We start from the raw sequence: 18,388 nt of genomic DNA on the forward strand, positions 1-18,388 counted from the left end.
TTAAAGGGTTGTAAACTTAGGAATAATAATAATACGATGTGGCAGACACCATAGAAGATGGCCAAGTACATTTTACAAGTAAAATAACTATGCTGTGTCCCTTTATAGAAAAAGTTGGTTGAGCCTTAGTTTAGAACATCAAGGGTGCCTTTCTAAGGAAATGACATTTAATGTGCAAACTAAAGAAATATGAGTTAGAAAAAAAAATCCCCCTCTTCAACATCTTGTTAGAGGAAACTTAAAAAATATTGCTCAGTAAAAGCTTTTTATTGGAACCTGGCTCCTTCTCCAGGTAACGAGAGCGAGGTATGTTTAAAGGGCATACTACTAAAAATAAGTTTCTTCTGCTATTCTCTATCCTCTTTCCTCATATTCCTTTAGTATATGATTGGCTTGTTTTTAAAATGTCACCATCTTATTTTTATTTTTCTAATCCTGTGGCTTTCCAAGGTCCCAGACAGTTTGCAGCTGCACTGCTGATAACATCAATACAGCTGTCATTATTGTGCATTTACTTTTGTGCCAGGCATTTTGCTAGATACTTTAAATCCACTCACCTATACAATCCTAACAATTCTGCAAAGATAAGCACTGTTGTCTGAATTTTACAAAGAAGTAATAATGGTCAGAGAGGCTGAATGCGCAGCCCACAGTCATGCTGTGGTAATCGTGGAGCCAGGACCACGGCCCAGATGTCTCAGTCTCAGAACTGGGGTCTTGCTTGCATGATGCCTGTCACTGCGGGCTCCTCCTTCTTCCAAGTGGGAGGGGGGTATTATATTTCCTTTGTTGTGTTACCACCAATTAAAAGTCTCTTCCACTCCCTCACATCCCTCCTCCTTTCAGCCTCCTCCTCCTCTCCCTCTACTCCGCAAGTACCAATCATGGTTTTCAATATCCTCAAAAATCTCAGTATATTAAAGGGTCAAAATGACTCTAATATACCACTGAGCTTGTTGAGTGAAATTGAGGATGATTGTATTTCTAGCTTTCTAACTAGTTCCTTATCTGTTTCACACTAAAGACATTTTTGATAACTCCACTGAATTCTAATTTTCCAAATGTATTTTTAAAATTTCTTTTGCTAAAGACAGATTTTAAATGAGTCTAATAGCATAGCCATTCCAGAGATGTTAATTTTGTATTTCCCTTCCCTGGTGATAGGCTCATTTTTCCTTCGTTCTTTCTTTTTCTAGACTTCTAAGACAGGATTTGAGAAACTCTTTTTATTCTCTCTGGTACCTCCATGGCCTTGGACAGTGAGGTTTAGTAGTGAAAGCACCAGGCCTGGAGCCAGTAGACCACAAATGCAGTGTCAGTAGGTCCTCTGCCAGCACTGAGGTTCTCAGCAAGTTACTGACCCTTTCTGGGGCTCAGCCTCCTCATCTGGTAAAACTAAGTGGTTGGATTCAACATCTAACTTCTAAAGTTTTCCAATTTGTCTAGGGGTCTAGATCAGTCAGGAGATAGTCAGGAGACAGAAATCATACCAGTTACTTGAAAATAGAGATTTTAACGTTAAAATTATTAACAGGGTGAATTGAACTCTTTTGAAATGTATCACTGAGGTAGTAAATGCAGGGAGAAGCTACCTCCCCTAGGGCTTGGGGAATAAAGGAAAGAGATTGGAATGATTATAACTTAGAATCTTGAAAAGGGGTTCCACGAAGCTGTAACTCAGATCTCTGAAGAGGGGCCCCCCGCTGGCAGGTGCTGGTGTGGGAGAGAAGAATGGACTGCAATGTGACCTCTGCTGATTGGATGCAGCTGCTGTCTGGAAAGGAATTGCTGCAGTCAGGATGAAACCTACAGGAACAGAAAGGACAGGACCGGTCTTCCTTCCCCAGCCCTGAAGCCTCCCTTTAGCTCCCTCTATTGGCAGAGCCTCGTGGAGAGTAGCTAGCCAAACTGACTCGGATTTGTGGACCAAACAGCGTCTGGAAGGGTGGCTTTGGAGCCGAACATAACTGCACAGTGTTCATTGCTAAGATTGCAAACTAGTAGGCTAGAAGCCACTTTTTTTTGTTAAGGATATCTTTATTGTTTCTTTTTAAATTGATTTATCATAGTTGTACATATATTTGGTACACATGTGATATTTTGATTTTATGTGTACAATGTCGTAAACATGACTTGTATGGCCTTAGGTAGTTTAATCAAACATTTGTGTCTGAGTTAATGTTTTTAATCTGAATATCTTCTTCCCGGGAAATCCACAGTACTTAATCTTTCATTATTTACATTTTTTAAAGAAAATTAATGAATGGGAGGGCAACTTGGAGATCATCTCTAGTTCAGTAATCAGTTTACAAATGAGGTGATGGAGACCCTCAGAAGGTGAGAGGTTTTGCTCCCAAATCATACAACTAGTGAATGAGATCTTTGGGTTCCAAGGCCTGAATTCTCATGATAATTTACTGTTTACAGGAGGACAGGTGTGCTTTAGCCTCATGCTAGTCAAAGTGTGGTCCCCAGACCAGCAGCACTGGCCTCAACTGGGAGCTTGTTAGAGATGCAGAATCTCAGGGCCCACCCCAGGTCTGCTGAATCAGAATATGATTTTAACAAGATCCCCAGGTGATTTATGTGCTCAGTAAAGTTTGGGAAGTGCTGTAGATAGCTTTATTGAAGTAAAAGAAAAAAATAGACTTTTATTAGATGCTAGTGTTTTTCTCCAGGGTGGAATTAGGGTATGGGGTGTAGAGACTAGTTCTCAGCAAATCTCTGGACCACTCGTCCACTCCTCTCTCTTTTCGCTTTCTCTGCTTTCAATTTATGGTCCCATAAACATACATGCAAACACCCATGTGCACACACACAGTCACACATGCATGCATCCATACATATCATACATCTGCATTTTCTCTCTCTCTCTCTCTCTCACACACACACACACACGCTCTGAGGCTTCTGTCCTACCCTCTAGTCTGAACCCTCGTCAGGTTTCCCTACATGAACCATGCTTTACTCACGCTAGGCTACTTACAAGTAGTTGCCCAAACATATCAGACTTTCTTTTTGCCTCAGTCAACAACTGGAAATCAGGCTAAATTCTGTTTGTCTTTCAAGAACACATCAATGTCTTTCTGTTGGAAGCCTTCCCACATTGAGTGAGGTATATACAAGCTTTACTCTTCTTCTGGGTTTTAATAATATCCAACAAACACCTTTATTGGAGCATTTTTTTCTCAGAGATAATCATACATTTTATTGTTTATCTCCTTGAAAGGATGGAACCATTCCTTGCTTGGCAAACAATGCTGGGGGTGAGCAGATGATTAAAGAATGAACTAATGTAGAGCAAAGGAATCTGACCAATGCTTATCTATAAAGAGCAGCAAAGTGTAATAGTTAAAGCATCAAGTTGGCTTTTTGAAAAGATAAAATGGATGAACTTTTAGCTAGACTAAGGAAGAAAGAAAACTCAAAATTAGAAATGAAAGAGAAAATATCACAACTGATACCACAGAAATATGAATGATGACAAGAATTATGAAAAATTACAACCAGTTGTGTAATCTATAAGAAATGCATAGATTTCTAGAAACATGCAATCAACCCAGACTCAATTATGAAGAAATAGAAAATTTTAACAAACCAATAATGACTAAAGAGATTGCATTAGTAACAAAAGTCTCTCAACAAAGAGAAGCCTAGGACCTGTTGGATTCACTGTTGAATTCTACCAAACATTTAAAGAATAATTAATGCCAATCTTTCTCAAACTCTTCCAGAAAATTGAAGGAAAAGGTATATTTACAAACTCATTTTATGGGTGCAGCATTACCCTGATACCAAAGCCAGAGAAGAACACTACAAGAAAAGAAAATCACAGGTCAATATTCCTGATGAACAAAGGTGCAGTAATCTTCTACAAAATACTAGCAAATTAAATTCAACAGCACATTAAAAGGATCATATGCCATGATCAAGTAAGATTTGTCCCTGGCATGAAAGGATGTTTAAACATATGCAAATAAATGTGATACATGACATTAATATAATAATGGATAAAAATCATATGATCATCTTAATAGATACAGACAAAGCATTTGACAAAATTCACCATCCTTTCATGATAAAAATCCTCAACAAATTAAGTATAAAAAGCCATATGTGACAGACCCATAACTGACATCATAGTCAATAATGAAAAGCTGAAAACTTTACCCCTAATATCAGGAACAAGAGAAGAATGCCCACTCTTGCCACTTCTATTCAACATAGAGCAAGTAGGCCAGAAAAAGAAATAAAAGGCATCCAAATCATGAATGAAGAAGTAAAATGGTCTCTGCAGATAGCATCTTATACATAGAAAACCCTGAAGACTCCACCAGAAAACAGTTCGAATTAATAAACAAATTCAGTAAAGTTGCAAAATAAGAAGCCAACATAAAAAATAGTAGTGTTTCTGTATAGTAACAATGAATATCTGAAAACAAAATCTAGGAAACAATTTCATTTATAATAACATTAAAAAATACTTAGGAATGAATTTAACCAAGGAAGTGAAAGGTCTTTATACTGAAAACTATAAGACATTGATGAAGAAATAGAAGAAGATACAAATAAATGGAAAGATAGCTCATGTTTATGAATAAAAGGAATTAATATTGTTAAAGTATCTGTATTGCCCAAAGTAATCTACAGATTGAATGCATTATCTATCAAAATTCCAATAGCATTTTTCATAGAAATAGAAAAAGAAATCCTAAAATGCAGATAGAACCACAAAATATTTGGATAGGCAAAGTAATTTTGAGCAAAAAGAACAAAGCTGATGGTGTCACACTATCTGCATTCAAATATACTATAAAACTATAGTAATTTAAAAAAATAGTACTGGCATAAACACAGATATATGGACCAATAGAACAGAATGGATATCTCAGAAATAAACTCACACATTTATGGCCGATTGTTGTAAACAAAGGTGCCAAGAACACACAGTGGGGCGAAAAATGGTCTTTTCAATAAATTGCATTGGGAAAGCTGGATATTACATGCAGAAGAATGAAACCGAATCCCTATCTCACACCATATACAAACATGCCACATTTCCTTAAGTCTATTCATTGGTTGTAGCTTGAAGAAAGGTCCTTCTTGGGTGGTAATAAGATAGCTGGCCTTGGTGGCAATTGCTGTTTTTCACCTGTACCATGCTTTTCCTTCCTAACATTTCCCATATCCACTTTGCCACACTTTACCCTGGAAACTCTCTCCTGAAACGTAATCCACCAGTTGAGGGCTTTTGCAGCACAAACACTTTCCGTGCTTAAAAACTTACAGCATTTCCCTCATCTGCAGATTACGCAACTAAATGAGTGATCTTACAGCTATCTTAGTTTTGATTGATCTGTGTTAGTCTGTGTACATGTGTATAAACCTGGTGAGGCCATTTTTTAAGATAACATTTGTAAAAAGGTCACATTTGTATAGCACTTCCAATCTGCCACAAATGTCACATTGTACCATTTTGTGTCTATGACACAAAAATTCTAGGATAAGTAAAAATGAGCATTTTATTTTCTAAACATCATATAGTCTCTAATCTTTTGTCTTTTCTCTCTATTCTCTCCCCTCCATCCCTTCATCACAGGGATGATAGTCTACTTGGGAATGATGGCAGGGGCCTTCATCCTGGGCGGCCTGGCTGATAAGCTGGGAAGGAAGCGAGTCCTCAGCATATCTCTGGCCGTCAATGCCTCCTTCGCCTCCCTCTCCTCCTTCGTGCAGGGTTATGGAGCCTTCCTCTTCTGCCGACTCATCTCAGGCATTGGGTATGTTCTGAGAGAGCTGGAGCTGGACCCTCCAAGACCAGTGGCTCATCCATTCTGGCACTCTATCTCTGAGTGGTAACTCTAGAAACCCTTGGACTGGCTTTTTGTTTGACTTTCAGGATACTGTATTAAAGTCAAACCTTAGAAAGAGTTGGGTTAGGATCAGCCTCTGAAGTCAGCGTGTAATGTTAAAATAATCCAAGACTGCTTCCCACATGTGGAGAGGAACTGCTTGGCCATTCTCTCAAATTCACTGGGTCATTTCACCACAGAGCCTAAGGTGGGGTATAGGAAACTTGGTTTCTGCTATGACTTGATTTTTAGTGTATGACTTGATTCTTTCTCTCTGGCATTTTCTCTTTGCAGTATTGGGGGTTCTCTGCCGATTGTTTTTGCCTATTTTTCTGAATTCTTGTCTCGGGAGAAGCGAGGAGAACACCTCAGTTGGCTGGGCATCTTCTGGATGACTGGGGGCCTCTACGCATCTGCCATGGCCTGGAGCATCATCCCACACTACGGTGAGCCACGGCTCAAAACAGCCTAGGGGTCCCTGTTTCTACAGCTCCTGCACCCAAACAATAGTTTCTATCCTCAGCCTTATTCCATGTACTCACGCACAGTTCCGGTATGTGACCTTGATCTTTTTTAAGAACTTCTAACATTGCAGACATACTGTTAATTTCAATTTACATGTCTTTTTGGAAAAATATATTCTGTCTGCCCTCTCTTTCTCCTTTCTTCCTTCCCTTTATTCTTTCCTTTCTCCTTCCCTCTCTCCCTTCCTCTTACTTTTGTTTGAAATAATTTCAGCCTTCATCTCCTCCAGCCCTCCTCCCCCCTGAGCAAGTTAGGTTTTGGTAACCCCATTTTATAGATGACAGATGTGATGAAAGCCAAGAGAAGTTAGTGATTTGCTTAAGGCCATGTCCCTGGCATGTGGCAGAGTGGGGACTGGAGTTCTGATGTCCCCTCGGGTGCAGGAGGCTTACAGTTTTTCTACCCTAGTGCCTGCTATCCCTCTTGTTTGGCTGTGGGAGTGGAGCAGCCCTTAGAGACAAGATCATGGTTTCAGCCAGGACAATTTTATTTTCCTGGATATTTGCAAACATTGTATTCTCTGGACAGAGACCTGGCAACATCAACTTTTACTACTGGTTTTGTCAAGAGCAAAGTAGGGAGAAGGCAGCAATTTTGACTTTGATTCTGCTTTTGGAGTGTACTGGGTAATTCTATCATCATTATTCAAAACCATTTTTGGTAAATCACTGATTATGAGTACAGGCTTTGTGGTGATTTAGAATCGTGCAGACCCCGAGCGGGTAGCAGAGAGCTTCCCCTGAAGCTGACTGTTATTTCACCACCTGTTTATTGTCTTGTTTTAAATATGACCTTCTCTGCTGTGCTTTCTCAGCTAATGGAGACTCCCTGTATATCTTTTTCAGAACAAGCCTTGGTTTAGACAGTACCTGCTGTATTAGTTAAGGTGTTACTGGGTACATTACCCTGACAAGCTGATGAACCTGAAATCTCCATGTTTTAACATAGCAAAATCTTCTCCCTTATGTGAGGTCTGGCTGGCATTTCTGATCTGCAGGTGGCTGTGCTCCATCAGTAATCCTGGAGTTTAGACTCCTTCCATTGTGTCATTCTGTCATCTTCAACGTACAGCTTACAAGGTCTCCGGTTTGGGGAGAGAGAACGGGCAGTTATGGATTGGTTAAAGGGCAGGCCAGGAAGTGGAGCACACTCACCATCTCTACTCACATTCCAGTGGCCCCTGACCTGTAACATGACCACACCCTTTTGCAAGGGACATTGGGTAACAATCTGGCTGTGTGCCCACGGGGTAGAGGAAGTGGGTTTGGGAACGGCATGTTGTTTTTGCCATATCTAGTACTTGAAAATCCACTGGATTTTATATCAGAAACAGAGGAAATGTGAAGAAGAATAGTGAAATAAAGAGTTGAAGGGTTTTCCAGCCAATTCTTCACTCTAATTCTCCATAATTTTAGATACAAAGTTGTATTACTGTTGATACCAAGTTCTTCATTCTATCCCTCACTCAAACGCACACTTTAATTGCCCATGTAGTATGCTGTTGATTATATGGTTCGGAGGCATTTCTTTCCTTTTTCTTCTCACAATATCATTTTCTCTGTTAGCTGATCCCAATGTTTGAAAACTGTGAGATTATTTTCACTCTTTTTTTTGAGACGGATTCTCACTCTGTCGCTCAGGCTGGAGTGCCGTGGCTGATCTCAGCTCACTGCAACCTTCACTTCCAGGGTTCAAGTGATACTCATGCCTCAGCCACCCAAGTATCTTGGATTGCAGGTATGCACTACCACACCCAGCTAATTTTTGTATTTTTGGTAAAGTCTGGTTTTCACTATGTTGACCAGGTTGGTCTCCAATGCCTGACCTCAAATGGTCCACCCACCTTGGCCTTCCAAAGTGCTGGGATTAAATCAGACATGAGCCACAGTGCCTGGCCTATTTTACATTTAAATGAAGGGATTGAAAAAGCTTTTATGGAGGGAAGCTACTGAAATCTGAATAAAAGCTGAATCCAATTAGTGGTGCTATGTGATAGGGGACAAGTCAATCCATCTTTTCAGCCTTGGTTCCTTCACCTGTAAAATGGAGGGTAGAAGGGACCCCAAAATAATCAGCTCTAGGTGTCCCTGCCAGCCTGAACCTTTGGCAATTCTTGGGGTGCACAGAGGAATTAATGTTGAGAAAAAATTCCAAGATAATTCTAGTACTCAGGCTAGCTTTGCTTCTGGAAGCCTTAGCAATTCTGGGCTTTCTGTTTGCAGACTGCTTGTTCCATGGGGAAAGTCAGCCCTCACACTCGGCCAATGAGAAAGGGTCTTTGATTTCCCTCTGATTGCATCAGCCTTGGTCATGTGTCCACCTCAGCCAATCACTAGACACCAGAGGATGCAGGCCCGGAAGAGTTCAGATCCACTTCCTTCACCATCCCTGGAGCTAGGGGTGGGGTCAGTCCTACCCAAACCACAGGTGTGCAACACAGTGGTGAGGAAAAGGCAGGAGGGTGTAGTGAGGGGAGTCGACAACCCACAGTAGTCACTACAAACTGCATCGCTTTTTTCACTTCACAAACACATTCTCACACAAACACACACGCTGTTGTGTAAGTGTCTGATTTCTAGGAAAGCAATAAAAGAATTCAGGTTGAGGACATATTTAATGACGTAAATGGGATGTCCATGACAGAGGGGCCACATGGTAACTGTCTGACCACTGCAGGCTGACGGCAGGGCTTGCAGTTAAATACTTTACCCCAAATGAGATTATGTTTTAAGTGAAGTAACTCAGGAATGGAAAACTGAACATCATATGTTCTCACTCATAAGTGGGAGCTAAGCTATGAGGATGCAAAGGCATAAGAATGACACAATGACTTTGGAGACTCAGGGAAAGAGTGGGAAGGGGGTGAGGGATAAGAGACTACAAGTTGTGTGCTGTGTATACTGCTCAGGTGATGGGTGCACCAAAATGTCACAGATCACCATTAAAGGACTAACTCGTGTAACCAAACACCACCTGTTCCCCAGTAACCTTTGAAAATGAAAAATAAAAAAGTATATTTTACCCCAAATGGGCAGGATATTTCCTGATGAGTATGCCTGTATGATATCTGTGACTTTTATATTCCATTTTAAAATAGAAGCCTCCTGGATGATCAGGCTTAATTGAAACAGGCATTCACTTGGGGACAATCCATCCTAGAAATATGGTGGACTAGAAGCGGAGTGTAACAAGAGCCATTATTTATCTTAAGCCTCAGATGTTTTATCCACAGTGAACCAGACATTTGATGGTATTTTCCAATGTGCCTGAGGCATTAATCCTCTAACAAATGCATGTGTAATGTGAGAAGAGACTGATATTCGTATGTACAGCCTGTGTAAACTATTTAATTAATTTTGCCAGAATGAAGTGAGGGGAAGTCTTGGCACCAGGAATTTGGGTGACTGGCTCATTGAGAAAGAAAATTACAAAGCTCAGAATGCTCTCCTGGGAACTCATGGGTATAGCTCAGAAAAATAATGGATATATTACGGAAGATTAATTCCCATTGTAGTCAGCATCACCAGCTGTTTGTGAAATCCTGACAGAGGAAAGTACGGCAAACTAGAAGAATCAGCAAACAGAACAATCCCTGCTTCCAAATTAATATTGTTGCAAATATTTGGAAGCAGTTTGCCGTTTAATTTTATTTAATTTAGGGCCCCGAAGATGTACCTAATGGATGTGATAAATGTGAATTACCGAAACCACCGTAAAAGCCATAGAGGCATGAGGGAATAATGGATTTTGTATAATTTGTGCATATTATCATAAAGAAAAAGATCTTTTTGAAGCAGAATACTTTATAAACATAGCTACTGCTGCCCCTCTTCCCTGCTTATCCATCTGAGTTTGATTGCTATGTGGTTTTGATCAACTTACTTCTAATGATGCCAGAAGAGTTTTTGCACATGAGGTGAGAATATGTAAATATCACTATGGTTTTATCTTTCTCTTTCTAGTGTTACTCCCAGGGGAAGGGAAAGGCTTTTTAATTAAAATTAAAATGAATGAACAAACCTCAGGGAGATGCTAAGAGGCGAAGCTGTGCAAAAAGATTTGCTTCTGATTGAGTGTATTGGATGAGGTATATGTTCAGTTGCTGTAGTCAAAGGTGTCCAAGGGACCACAGTCCCACATCTCCAAACTGAGATCTACCTAGTCTTTTAATTGTACAGATAAAGTGGAAAAGATCTGCAGGAACAGCAGATGATTGGTTAGGAGTCTGCTGTGAGTAGAACCAGTGGAACCACAACGGGGAGTGATAAAAATTCAAGACAAGCTGCTTGCCACAGGAGTTGGCCGTATGTTATAGTTCTAAGTAAATGAACTACAAGTTTTATATCCAGAAAATTATTGCCCTCTAAACTTTAAAAATTATATATTTATTTACATAGTCTTGTCTTTAAAAATACCATTTGAATTGTCTTCATAAATACTTTATGGCATGAGAAACCAGTCTATTTTATAACCTTGGCTCTGTTTTTTTTTAAAAATAATTCTTTTGCTCATCTTTGCTGACATTTATCTATTTTATTCGATGGCCTTGGCACTAAATGTCATGTACCTGTTTCTAAAAAAAAATATCAAATCTACTCTCTAAACATGTGAAGTATGATGGGTTGCCAGGAGCGTTCACACATAGCAAATTTGTGGAAGTACCATTTCCTCTAAAAACCTACCAATGCAATACAATAGGATCAAGCCAGGGTTGGAACTGTGATCTCTGTGACTGCAAAAGTCTAGGCTCTTTCCACTTTATTACTTAAAGGAGGGAGGTTTGCTACCTGTGAGAATATTCAAAACAATGCTTGAATATAGTTTCTGAATATGATTTTAGCAATGCTTTGAATAGTAATGATGGAATCGGAGCCCATTATCTTCCCATTTCAGTGATGGTGGGATACATTTGAATGTAGAAGTTCAGTCTCTCATTTGAATAAATTGTGTAATCATATTACAACTTAGAGTGTTTTTCAAAATGTGGTCCTGAACCCTTTGTACTGGAATCACCTGGAGCTGGCGTTGCCCTTTGACCTGGGTAAGAGGGATCTCCAATAGAAGCCCTGCGCCATATGAGGGCCCGCTCTGGCCTTCCTCTGGCTGCACTCCTTCCCGTGAGGCCAGGGATCTCTGAGGCCTTGACCCCATCCCCCTCTCCATCTAGATTATGCTCTGGGTGCCCAGGACCCAGGAATTCCCATAAACTCAAGAGATCAAGACTAGAGTGTCCATTCTCATCACAGTGGTGAATCCATGTATGTCAGCACGTGGTCCCTCACTTGGCAGGAGGGAGTGGGGGATATGGCACAGGTGGGTGTAGAGTCCAGGCTTAGACTTCTAGCTTGCTGCTTGTCGAGGCAGGCAAATAGAATATGTTTCATTTCACCATTTGCTATCTTAAAATATAACGATTGTGTAGAGATACAGGCTATTGCTTTTGTTTGTGCTCTTATTCAAGGCTGCAAATGTCAGGCCAGGCCTGGACCTGGGGATTTGTCCAGAAGCTGGACAAATTTGCGTATTCTGACAAATATGCAGTATGAGAAATATCATTTTACAGATTTGTCAAGATGTGGCTCCTGTCCCAGCCTTATGACTCAGAAGCTTTGGAGGCACAGCCGAGGAGTCTGCATTTTAACCACCTCCCCGGGTGACTCTCTTGTTCCCTGAAGTTTGTGAGCTAGGTCTTCAGAGTCACTCTTCTGTAGAGAAAAAGGTCATGTCCCAGAAATCCTTTGACTGACTGCTCCTTTGCAGGCTGGGGCTTCAGCATGGGGACCAATTACCACTTCCACAGCTGGAGAGTGTTTGTCATCGTCTGTGCTCTGCCCTGCACCGTGTCCATGGTGGCCCTAAAGTTCATGCCAGAGAGCCCAAGGTTTCTGCTAGAGGTGAGTCAGTGCTTCCCCCGCAGCGGGAGAGTGACACAACTGCCACAGGAACCCTGCCTCCCTTCCTGCTCTCAGCTCCTGGGCCCATACTCGTCATTAAATCCGGCTCCTTGCCTGCCGTGATGGTGGCAGGTCATGGATTCGTGGACCGTAGCACTGGAGGGCTCAAGAGCTCACGGGCCCAGAGCAGGAGCTCCTTCAAGGCTGTGGAAGAGCGGTTCCAGAGCTGCCTCACGACACCCACTGTCCCCAAGATCCTGATTAGGGAGTTTTTTAGCCTGGGCTACATAGGGGGACCTCGTCACTACAAAAATAGAAAAAATTAGTTGATTGTGTTGGTGCATGCATGCCTTGGTCCCAGCTACTCGGGAGGCTGAGGTGGGAGGATTGCTTGGGCCCCAGAGGTCAGGGCTGCAGAAAGCCATGGTCATACCACTGCACTCCAGCCTGGGTGACAAAGAGATGCTTCATCTTTAAAAAAAAAAAATCTATCTATCTATATATATAGATATATATATATACGTATATATATATATAGATATATATTTACATTATATTTATATGTTAAATATTTATATTTCACATTTACACCTTGAAAAGAAATATATATATATATATATATATATATTTTTTTTTTTTTTTTTCGAGATGGGATCTCTCTTTGTCACCCAGGCTGGAGCGCAGTGGTACGACCATGGCTCTCTGCAGCCCTGACCTCTGGGGCCCAAGCAATCCTCCCACCTCAGCCTCCTGAGTAGCTGGGACCACAGGCATGCATGCACCAACACACTCAACTAATTTGGCCTGAGAGAGCTATGGTACAGTTTGTTGCTTCTCCCAAGGTCTCTTGGCTACACAGGGTCCCAGCCAGCCGACAGCTGCACCTGTGTCCTGAGAGATGCATCCCACAAACCTGCAATAGCAGGGGAGTCTCCTGCTTGCCAAGGTCAGACAGTGCAGGAGGGGGTGGAGGGGCAACAGGACCCCGTCTGCAGAACCCACTTACCTGCGTCCTTCCTGAGCCATCTGCAGAGTGATCCTCCACGTTGAATTTCCCTGTTTGCCCCTGTGATCAGGAGGCAGATGCCACAGGGAGTTTTGCACCCTTGGTTGGAATGAGTGTTCTGGGGCTGCTGTAGCAAAGTGCCACAAACTGAGTGACTTAAAAGAAGAAACGTGTCTCACAGTTTCAGAGGCTTGAAGTCCCAAATCAAAGCAGCAGCAAGGTCTTGCTCCCTCAGAAGACTGTATGGGAGAGTCCTCCCTTGGCTCTTCTTGGTTCTGTTGGTTTGTGGCTTTTTTGGCCATTTCTTGGCTTGCAGCTGCGTCACTGCAGTCGTGGCCTTCCTCATCCCATGGCATCCTCCCTGCATGCTGAAGGGCAGCAGTTATAATGAATTGGGGCTCCACCTACTCCAGAATGTCATCATCTGAATTTAGCTAACTGCACCTGCCACAGCCCTATTTCCAAATACAGCTAGTGCTCCACTTAGGACCATGGTCGGGACCGCGGACCGGTCGTAACACAATTTGGTCGTAAGTTGAGTAGGCTATATGTACAGTTGAAATAGTGCACGTGGAGACGGTAGTGCTGCCGGAAGCTGGTCCGCACTGTCGTACGCCCAGCTGGGCAACGTTTGCGCTGCCAGATGAGGAGCAGTCATGGCTAGCGATTGTGGTCATAAAGTCGAATGGTTGTAAGTTGCATAGGTGGTAAGTCAATCAATACCTGTAAAGTCCAAATAAAGGACTTCATATCCTTTTTTGGGGGACACAATTTGACCTGTAACATGTTGCTTCTTTGCCTTGTCTCACCAGTGAGGAATGTGGTTCCCACATCCCAGTCCATTCAACCTTATAACTACAATTAGTTACTCAGAGTGTATAGTGATAATACCACCTAACATTTACGCCTTGAAAGCACAACCTTATTATTCTTGTAAAAATGGCTGGGGAGGGAAGCTTGTCCTGGTCACTCACAAGTCCTCGATGGTAATGAGTCCATGTTCTGTCGCCTCTGACCTCACAGGAATGCTCCTATCAGCATTCCCAATGAGTTTAGAGGATTTTCCATCCCTAATGAACGGAAGGCCTACTCAGTACTGAATTTTTCCCATGTCTTTTCTTGGTTTCACTCAGATGGGCAAACATGATGAAGCCTGGATGATTCTCAAGCAAGTGCATGACACCAACATGAGGGCTAAGGGGACCCCAGAGAAGGTGTTCACAGTGAGTATGGGGTTGCCTGCCAGTAACATGGGGTTCTCCTCTTCACTGCTTTGCTTTGCTAAAAAGTAATTTAAGCACATGACAGAACATTTGTCAAAAGGAGAATAAAGACCCTGATATTGCTGTCACTTTATAATAATGATTCTTTGCATTTTGATGGATATCCTTCTAGGTTTTTCCTTAGGTTGCTAATTGTTTTTAAAAATGGTGCCAGGCACGGTGGCTCATGCCTTTAATCCCAGCACTTTGCAAGGCTGTATTAGTCCCTTTTCATGCTGCTGATAGAGACATACCCGAGACTGGGAAGAAAAAGAGGTTTAATTGGACTTATAGTTCCACATGGCTGGGGAGGCCTCAGAATCACGGCAGGAGGCAAAAGGCACTTCTTACATGGTGGTGGCAAGAGAAAATGAGGAAGATGTAAAAGCAGAAACCCTGATAAACACATCAGATTTTGTGAGACTTATTCACTACCATGAGAACAGTATGGGGGAAACTGCCCCACGATTCAATTATCTCCCACCAGGTCCCTCGCACAACATGTGGGAATTACGGGAGTACAGTTCAAGATGAGATTCGGGTGGGGACACAGAGCCAAACCATATCAGAGTCTGAGTCCAGCAGATCACTTGAAGTCAGGGGTTCGAGACCAGCCTGGCCAACATGGCAAAACCCCATCTCTACTAAAAATACAAAAAAATTAGCTGGGCATGGTTGCCTGCAACTGTTCCCAGCTACTCAGGAGGCTGGGGCATGAGAATCTCTTGAACCCAGGAGGTCGAGGTTTCAGTAAGTTGAGATGGTGCCACTTTACTCCAGCCTGGGCAACAGATCAAGACTGTGTCTGAAAAAAAATGGTGACAGTAATAAACAGATTTCTCTGGGGATAAGCATATGTATGAATATTTATATATACATATTATTATCATTATTATTTTGAGACAGAGTCACACTCTGTCACACAGGCTGGAGTGCAGTGGTGCAATCTTGGCTCACTGCAACCTCTACCTTCTGGGTTCAAGTGATTCTCCTGCCTCAGCCTCATGAGTAGCTGGGACTACAGGCACATGCCACCATGCCAGGCTAATTTTTGTATTTTTTAGTAGAGACGGGTTTCACCATCTTGGCGATGCTGGTCTCAAACTGCTGAGCTTGTGATCTGCCCGCCTCAGCCTCCCAAAGTGTTGGGATTACAGGCGTGGCCACCACGCCCGGCCCATGTATACATATGATTTCACAGTATAGCACTCATTATCATTTTATGTTGTCTCCTAGTATTCATAATCATCATTTTAATAAATGGTAATGCTACAAACATTAGCACTGTTTTCCCAACATGTCTCTAATGTTGGAAGCTTATTTATCCGGTTTTATTTCCTTGTTTCTGTAAATATCAGTGCAATGAACCTTCTTTTGCACATAGTTCCTTCCCCTTCATGTTCTGGGATTGTTTTATTTCTAGGAGTAGACTCCTAGAAATAAAAGTGCTGGCTCAGAGAGCTTGGTTATTTTTATAGCTCTTGAGATATATTGCCAAATTGTAATACATTTCAACTGGATTGTACCAATCTACAATGCCACAGACAATAGGGGACCCATATCTTTTTTATTTTTTGAGACGGAGTTTCACTCTTGTTACCCAGGTTGGAGTGCAATGGCGTGATCTCGGCTCACCGCAACCTCTGCCTCCTGGGTTCAAGCAATTTTCCTGCCTCAGCCTCCCGAGTAGCTGGGACTACAGGCGTGTGCCATCATGCCCAGCTAATTTTTGAATTTTTAGTAGAGACAGGGTTTCACCATGTTGACCAGGATGGTCTCGATCTCTTGATCTCGTGCTCCACCTGCCTTGGACTCCCAAGGTGCTGGGATTATAGGCATGAGCCACGGCCTGAACCCATTTCTTTACACCCTTACCATCATTGGCTATTAGTCTGAATTTTGTTTCTTGCCAGTTTTAAAAGAAAACAAAAGAAAACAAATAAACAAGAAGCCCCCAGATAATTTCTATAAAGATGTCTTGATAGTTACAGAGATGCTGTGTTCCTGCCTGCCATGCTCTGACCAACTAGGAGGCTACAGGCAGCTTTTCTATAACTTCCCCTACTTCAAATCCATTTCCTCAAGGAAACTTCCCTGGAGTAACTCCCACCTAACTTTGATTCACTGCTTTTGATTTTTTAGCTTCCATAATTTCAATCTCCAGTAAACCACTCATCCTTGTTAACCTGTTGCTTAAAACCCCTGCTTTTCAGGGAGGATCACACGGTAGCTAAGCATCTGCACCCAAAGTATCGAATCCCAGTTTTGAGATTTTGTAGCTGCGTGGCCTTAGGCAAGTTACTCTCTGTGCCTCATTTTTCTCACGGAGTAAAGAGGGATAATCGTGTCTAAAATGTGGCTATTGTAAGGATTAAATAAAACACCAAAAAAACAGTGCCAGGCTTGGAGTAAGTGCTACACAGACATTAACCATTACGTGAAATGTTTTGACATTTTTTCATAAATTAACTCAAGTTATAAATTTGATGGAAAAATTCCTCAATGGCATATTTTCTTAATTGTAATGCTTCTAAGATATCTGAAGTATGGGGCCAATGCTTTTCTGGCAAATTTAAAAATAACTTTTATTTTAGCTTTAGGGGTACATGTGAAGGTTTGTTACATAGGTGAGCTCATGTCACAGGGGTCTGTTGTACATATTATTTCATCACTCGTTATTAAGCCCAGCACCCAATAGTTATCTTTTTTGGTCCTCTCCCTCCTCCCATCCTCCACCTCCAAGTAGACCCCAGTGTTGGTTGTTCCCTTCTTTGTGTTTGTAAGTTCTCATCCTTTAGCTCCCATGTATAAGTGAGAATATGCACTGTAAACATTTATTAAGAAGCATAATGAACAGAAATACTCCAGATGAAAGATGTTGGCCGGGTGCAGTGGCTCACGCCTCTAATCCCAGAACCTTGGGAGGCCGAAGCGGGTGGATCATGAGGTTGAGAGATCAAGACCATCCTGGCCAACATGGTGAAACCCCACCTCTACTAAAAATACAAAAATTAGCTAGGCGTGGTGGTGCATGCCTGTAGTCCCAGCTACTTGGGAGGCTGAGGCAGGAGAATCTCTTGAACCAGGGAGGTGGAAGTTGTAGTGAGCCGAGATCACGCCATTGCACGGTAGCCTGGTGATAGAGTGAGACTCTGTCTTAAAACAAAACAAAACAAAACAAACAAAACAAAACAAAACAAAACAAAACACATAACAGAAAAGAAAGATGTAAAGGGTCACAGTGATTCTCCCATCTTCCATCCCTGCTGACTCTGTGATTGCCTATAGTGCTTCCGCTGTGCTGCAGGTGTGGAAGCCACACATGGGTGACGCTTCTGCGTGTACCTGGCTCATTCCTGCCACCCTGCCCCTGCTGCCCTTTTCCATGGTCAGAGGAAGTCCAAGTTTCTCTCCAAGCTCCTGCTTATTTCTGGGAGACGTTTCCATGGTCTTCTGAATCTGCCTCCACATTGGCTGGATTGGTTTTTGCACTACATCAGCCTGGCCTGAAACACAGGAACACACATGCACATACACAAAGACATGGAGACACACACACAGACATAGGCACACATACAGAGACACACAGACACACCTGAAGACAGACAAACACACACAGGAACACACAGACACACACAGACACACATTAAGACAGACACACAGTCACAGGCAGAATTCATACTCAGCATTTGGGTTTAACGGGCTTGCTGAACATTTGTGAACAGAGGAATTGCATCACAGAATGCAGGCTTCCCCCTCCTTTCTCCCCTTTCCCTTTCAGTCTCTCCACCTCGTTTCCTCTGCCTTCTCTATTCTTCTCCCTTTGGAATAAAACCGTTTCTCCTTGCT

At 42.2% G+C, this 18,388-nt stretch overlaps 1 protein-coding gene across 4 annotated transcripts in view; it reads left to right on the forward strand.

Moving 5' to 3' along the window:
* The window catches only part of SV2B (synaptic vesicle glycoprotein 2B), a 195,549-nt gene that overhangs the window by 143,338 nt on the left and 33,823 nt on the right, over nt 1-18,388 (forward strand). For all 4 annotated transcript variants that reach the window (XM_017517891.2, XM_017517901.2, XM_017517908.2 and 1 more), the window contains 4 exons: nt 5,600-5,780; nt 6,147-6,298; nt 12,138-12,271; nt 14,411-14,500. In XM_017517891.2, the coding sequence (XP_017373380.1) occupies nt 5,600-5,780; nt 6,147-6,298; nt 12,138-12,271; nt 14,411-14,500 (557 nt within the window). The remainder of the gene's footprint in view (nt 1-5,599; nt 5,781-6,146; nt 6,299-12,137; nt 12,272-14,410; nt 14,501-18,388) is intronic.

Source organism: Cebus imitator, unplaced genomic scaffold (genome assembly GCF_001604975.1).
Source record: "Cebus imitator isolate Cc_AM_T3 unplaced genomic scaffold, Cebus_imitator-1.0 Scaffold19, whole genome shotgun sequence".
Lineage (NCBI taxonomy): Eukaryota > Metazoa > Chordata > Mammalia > Primates > Cebidae > Cebus > Cebus imitator.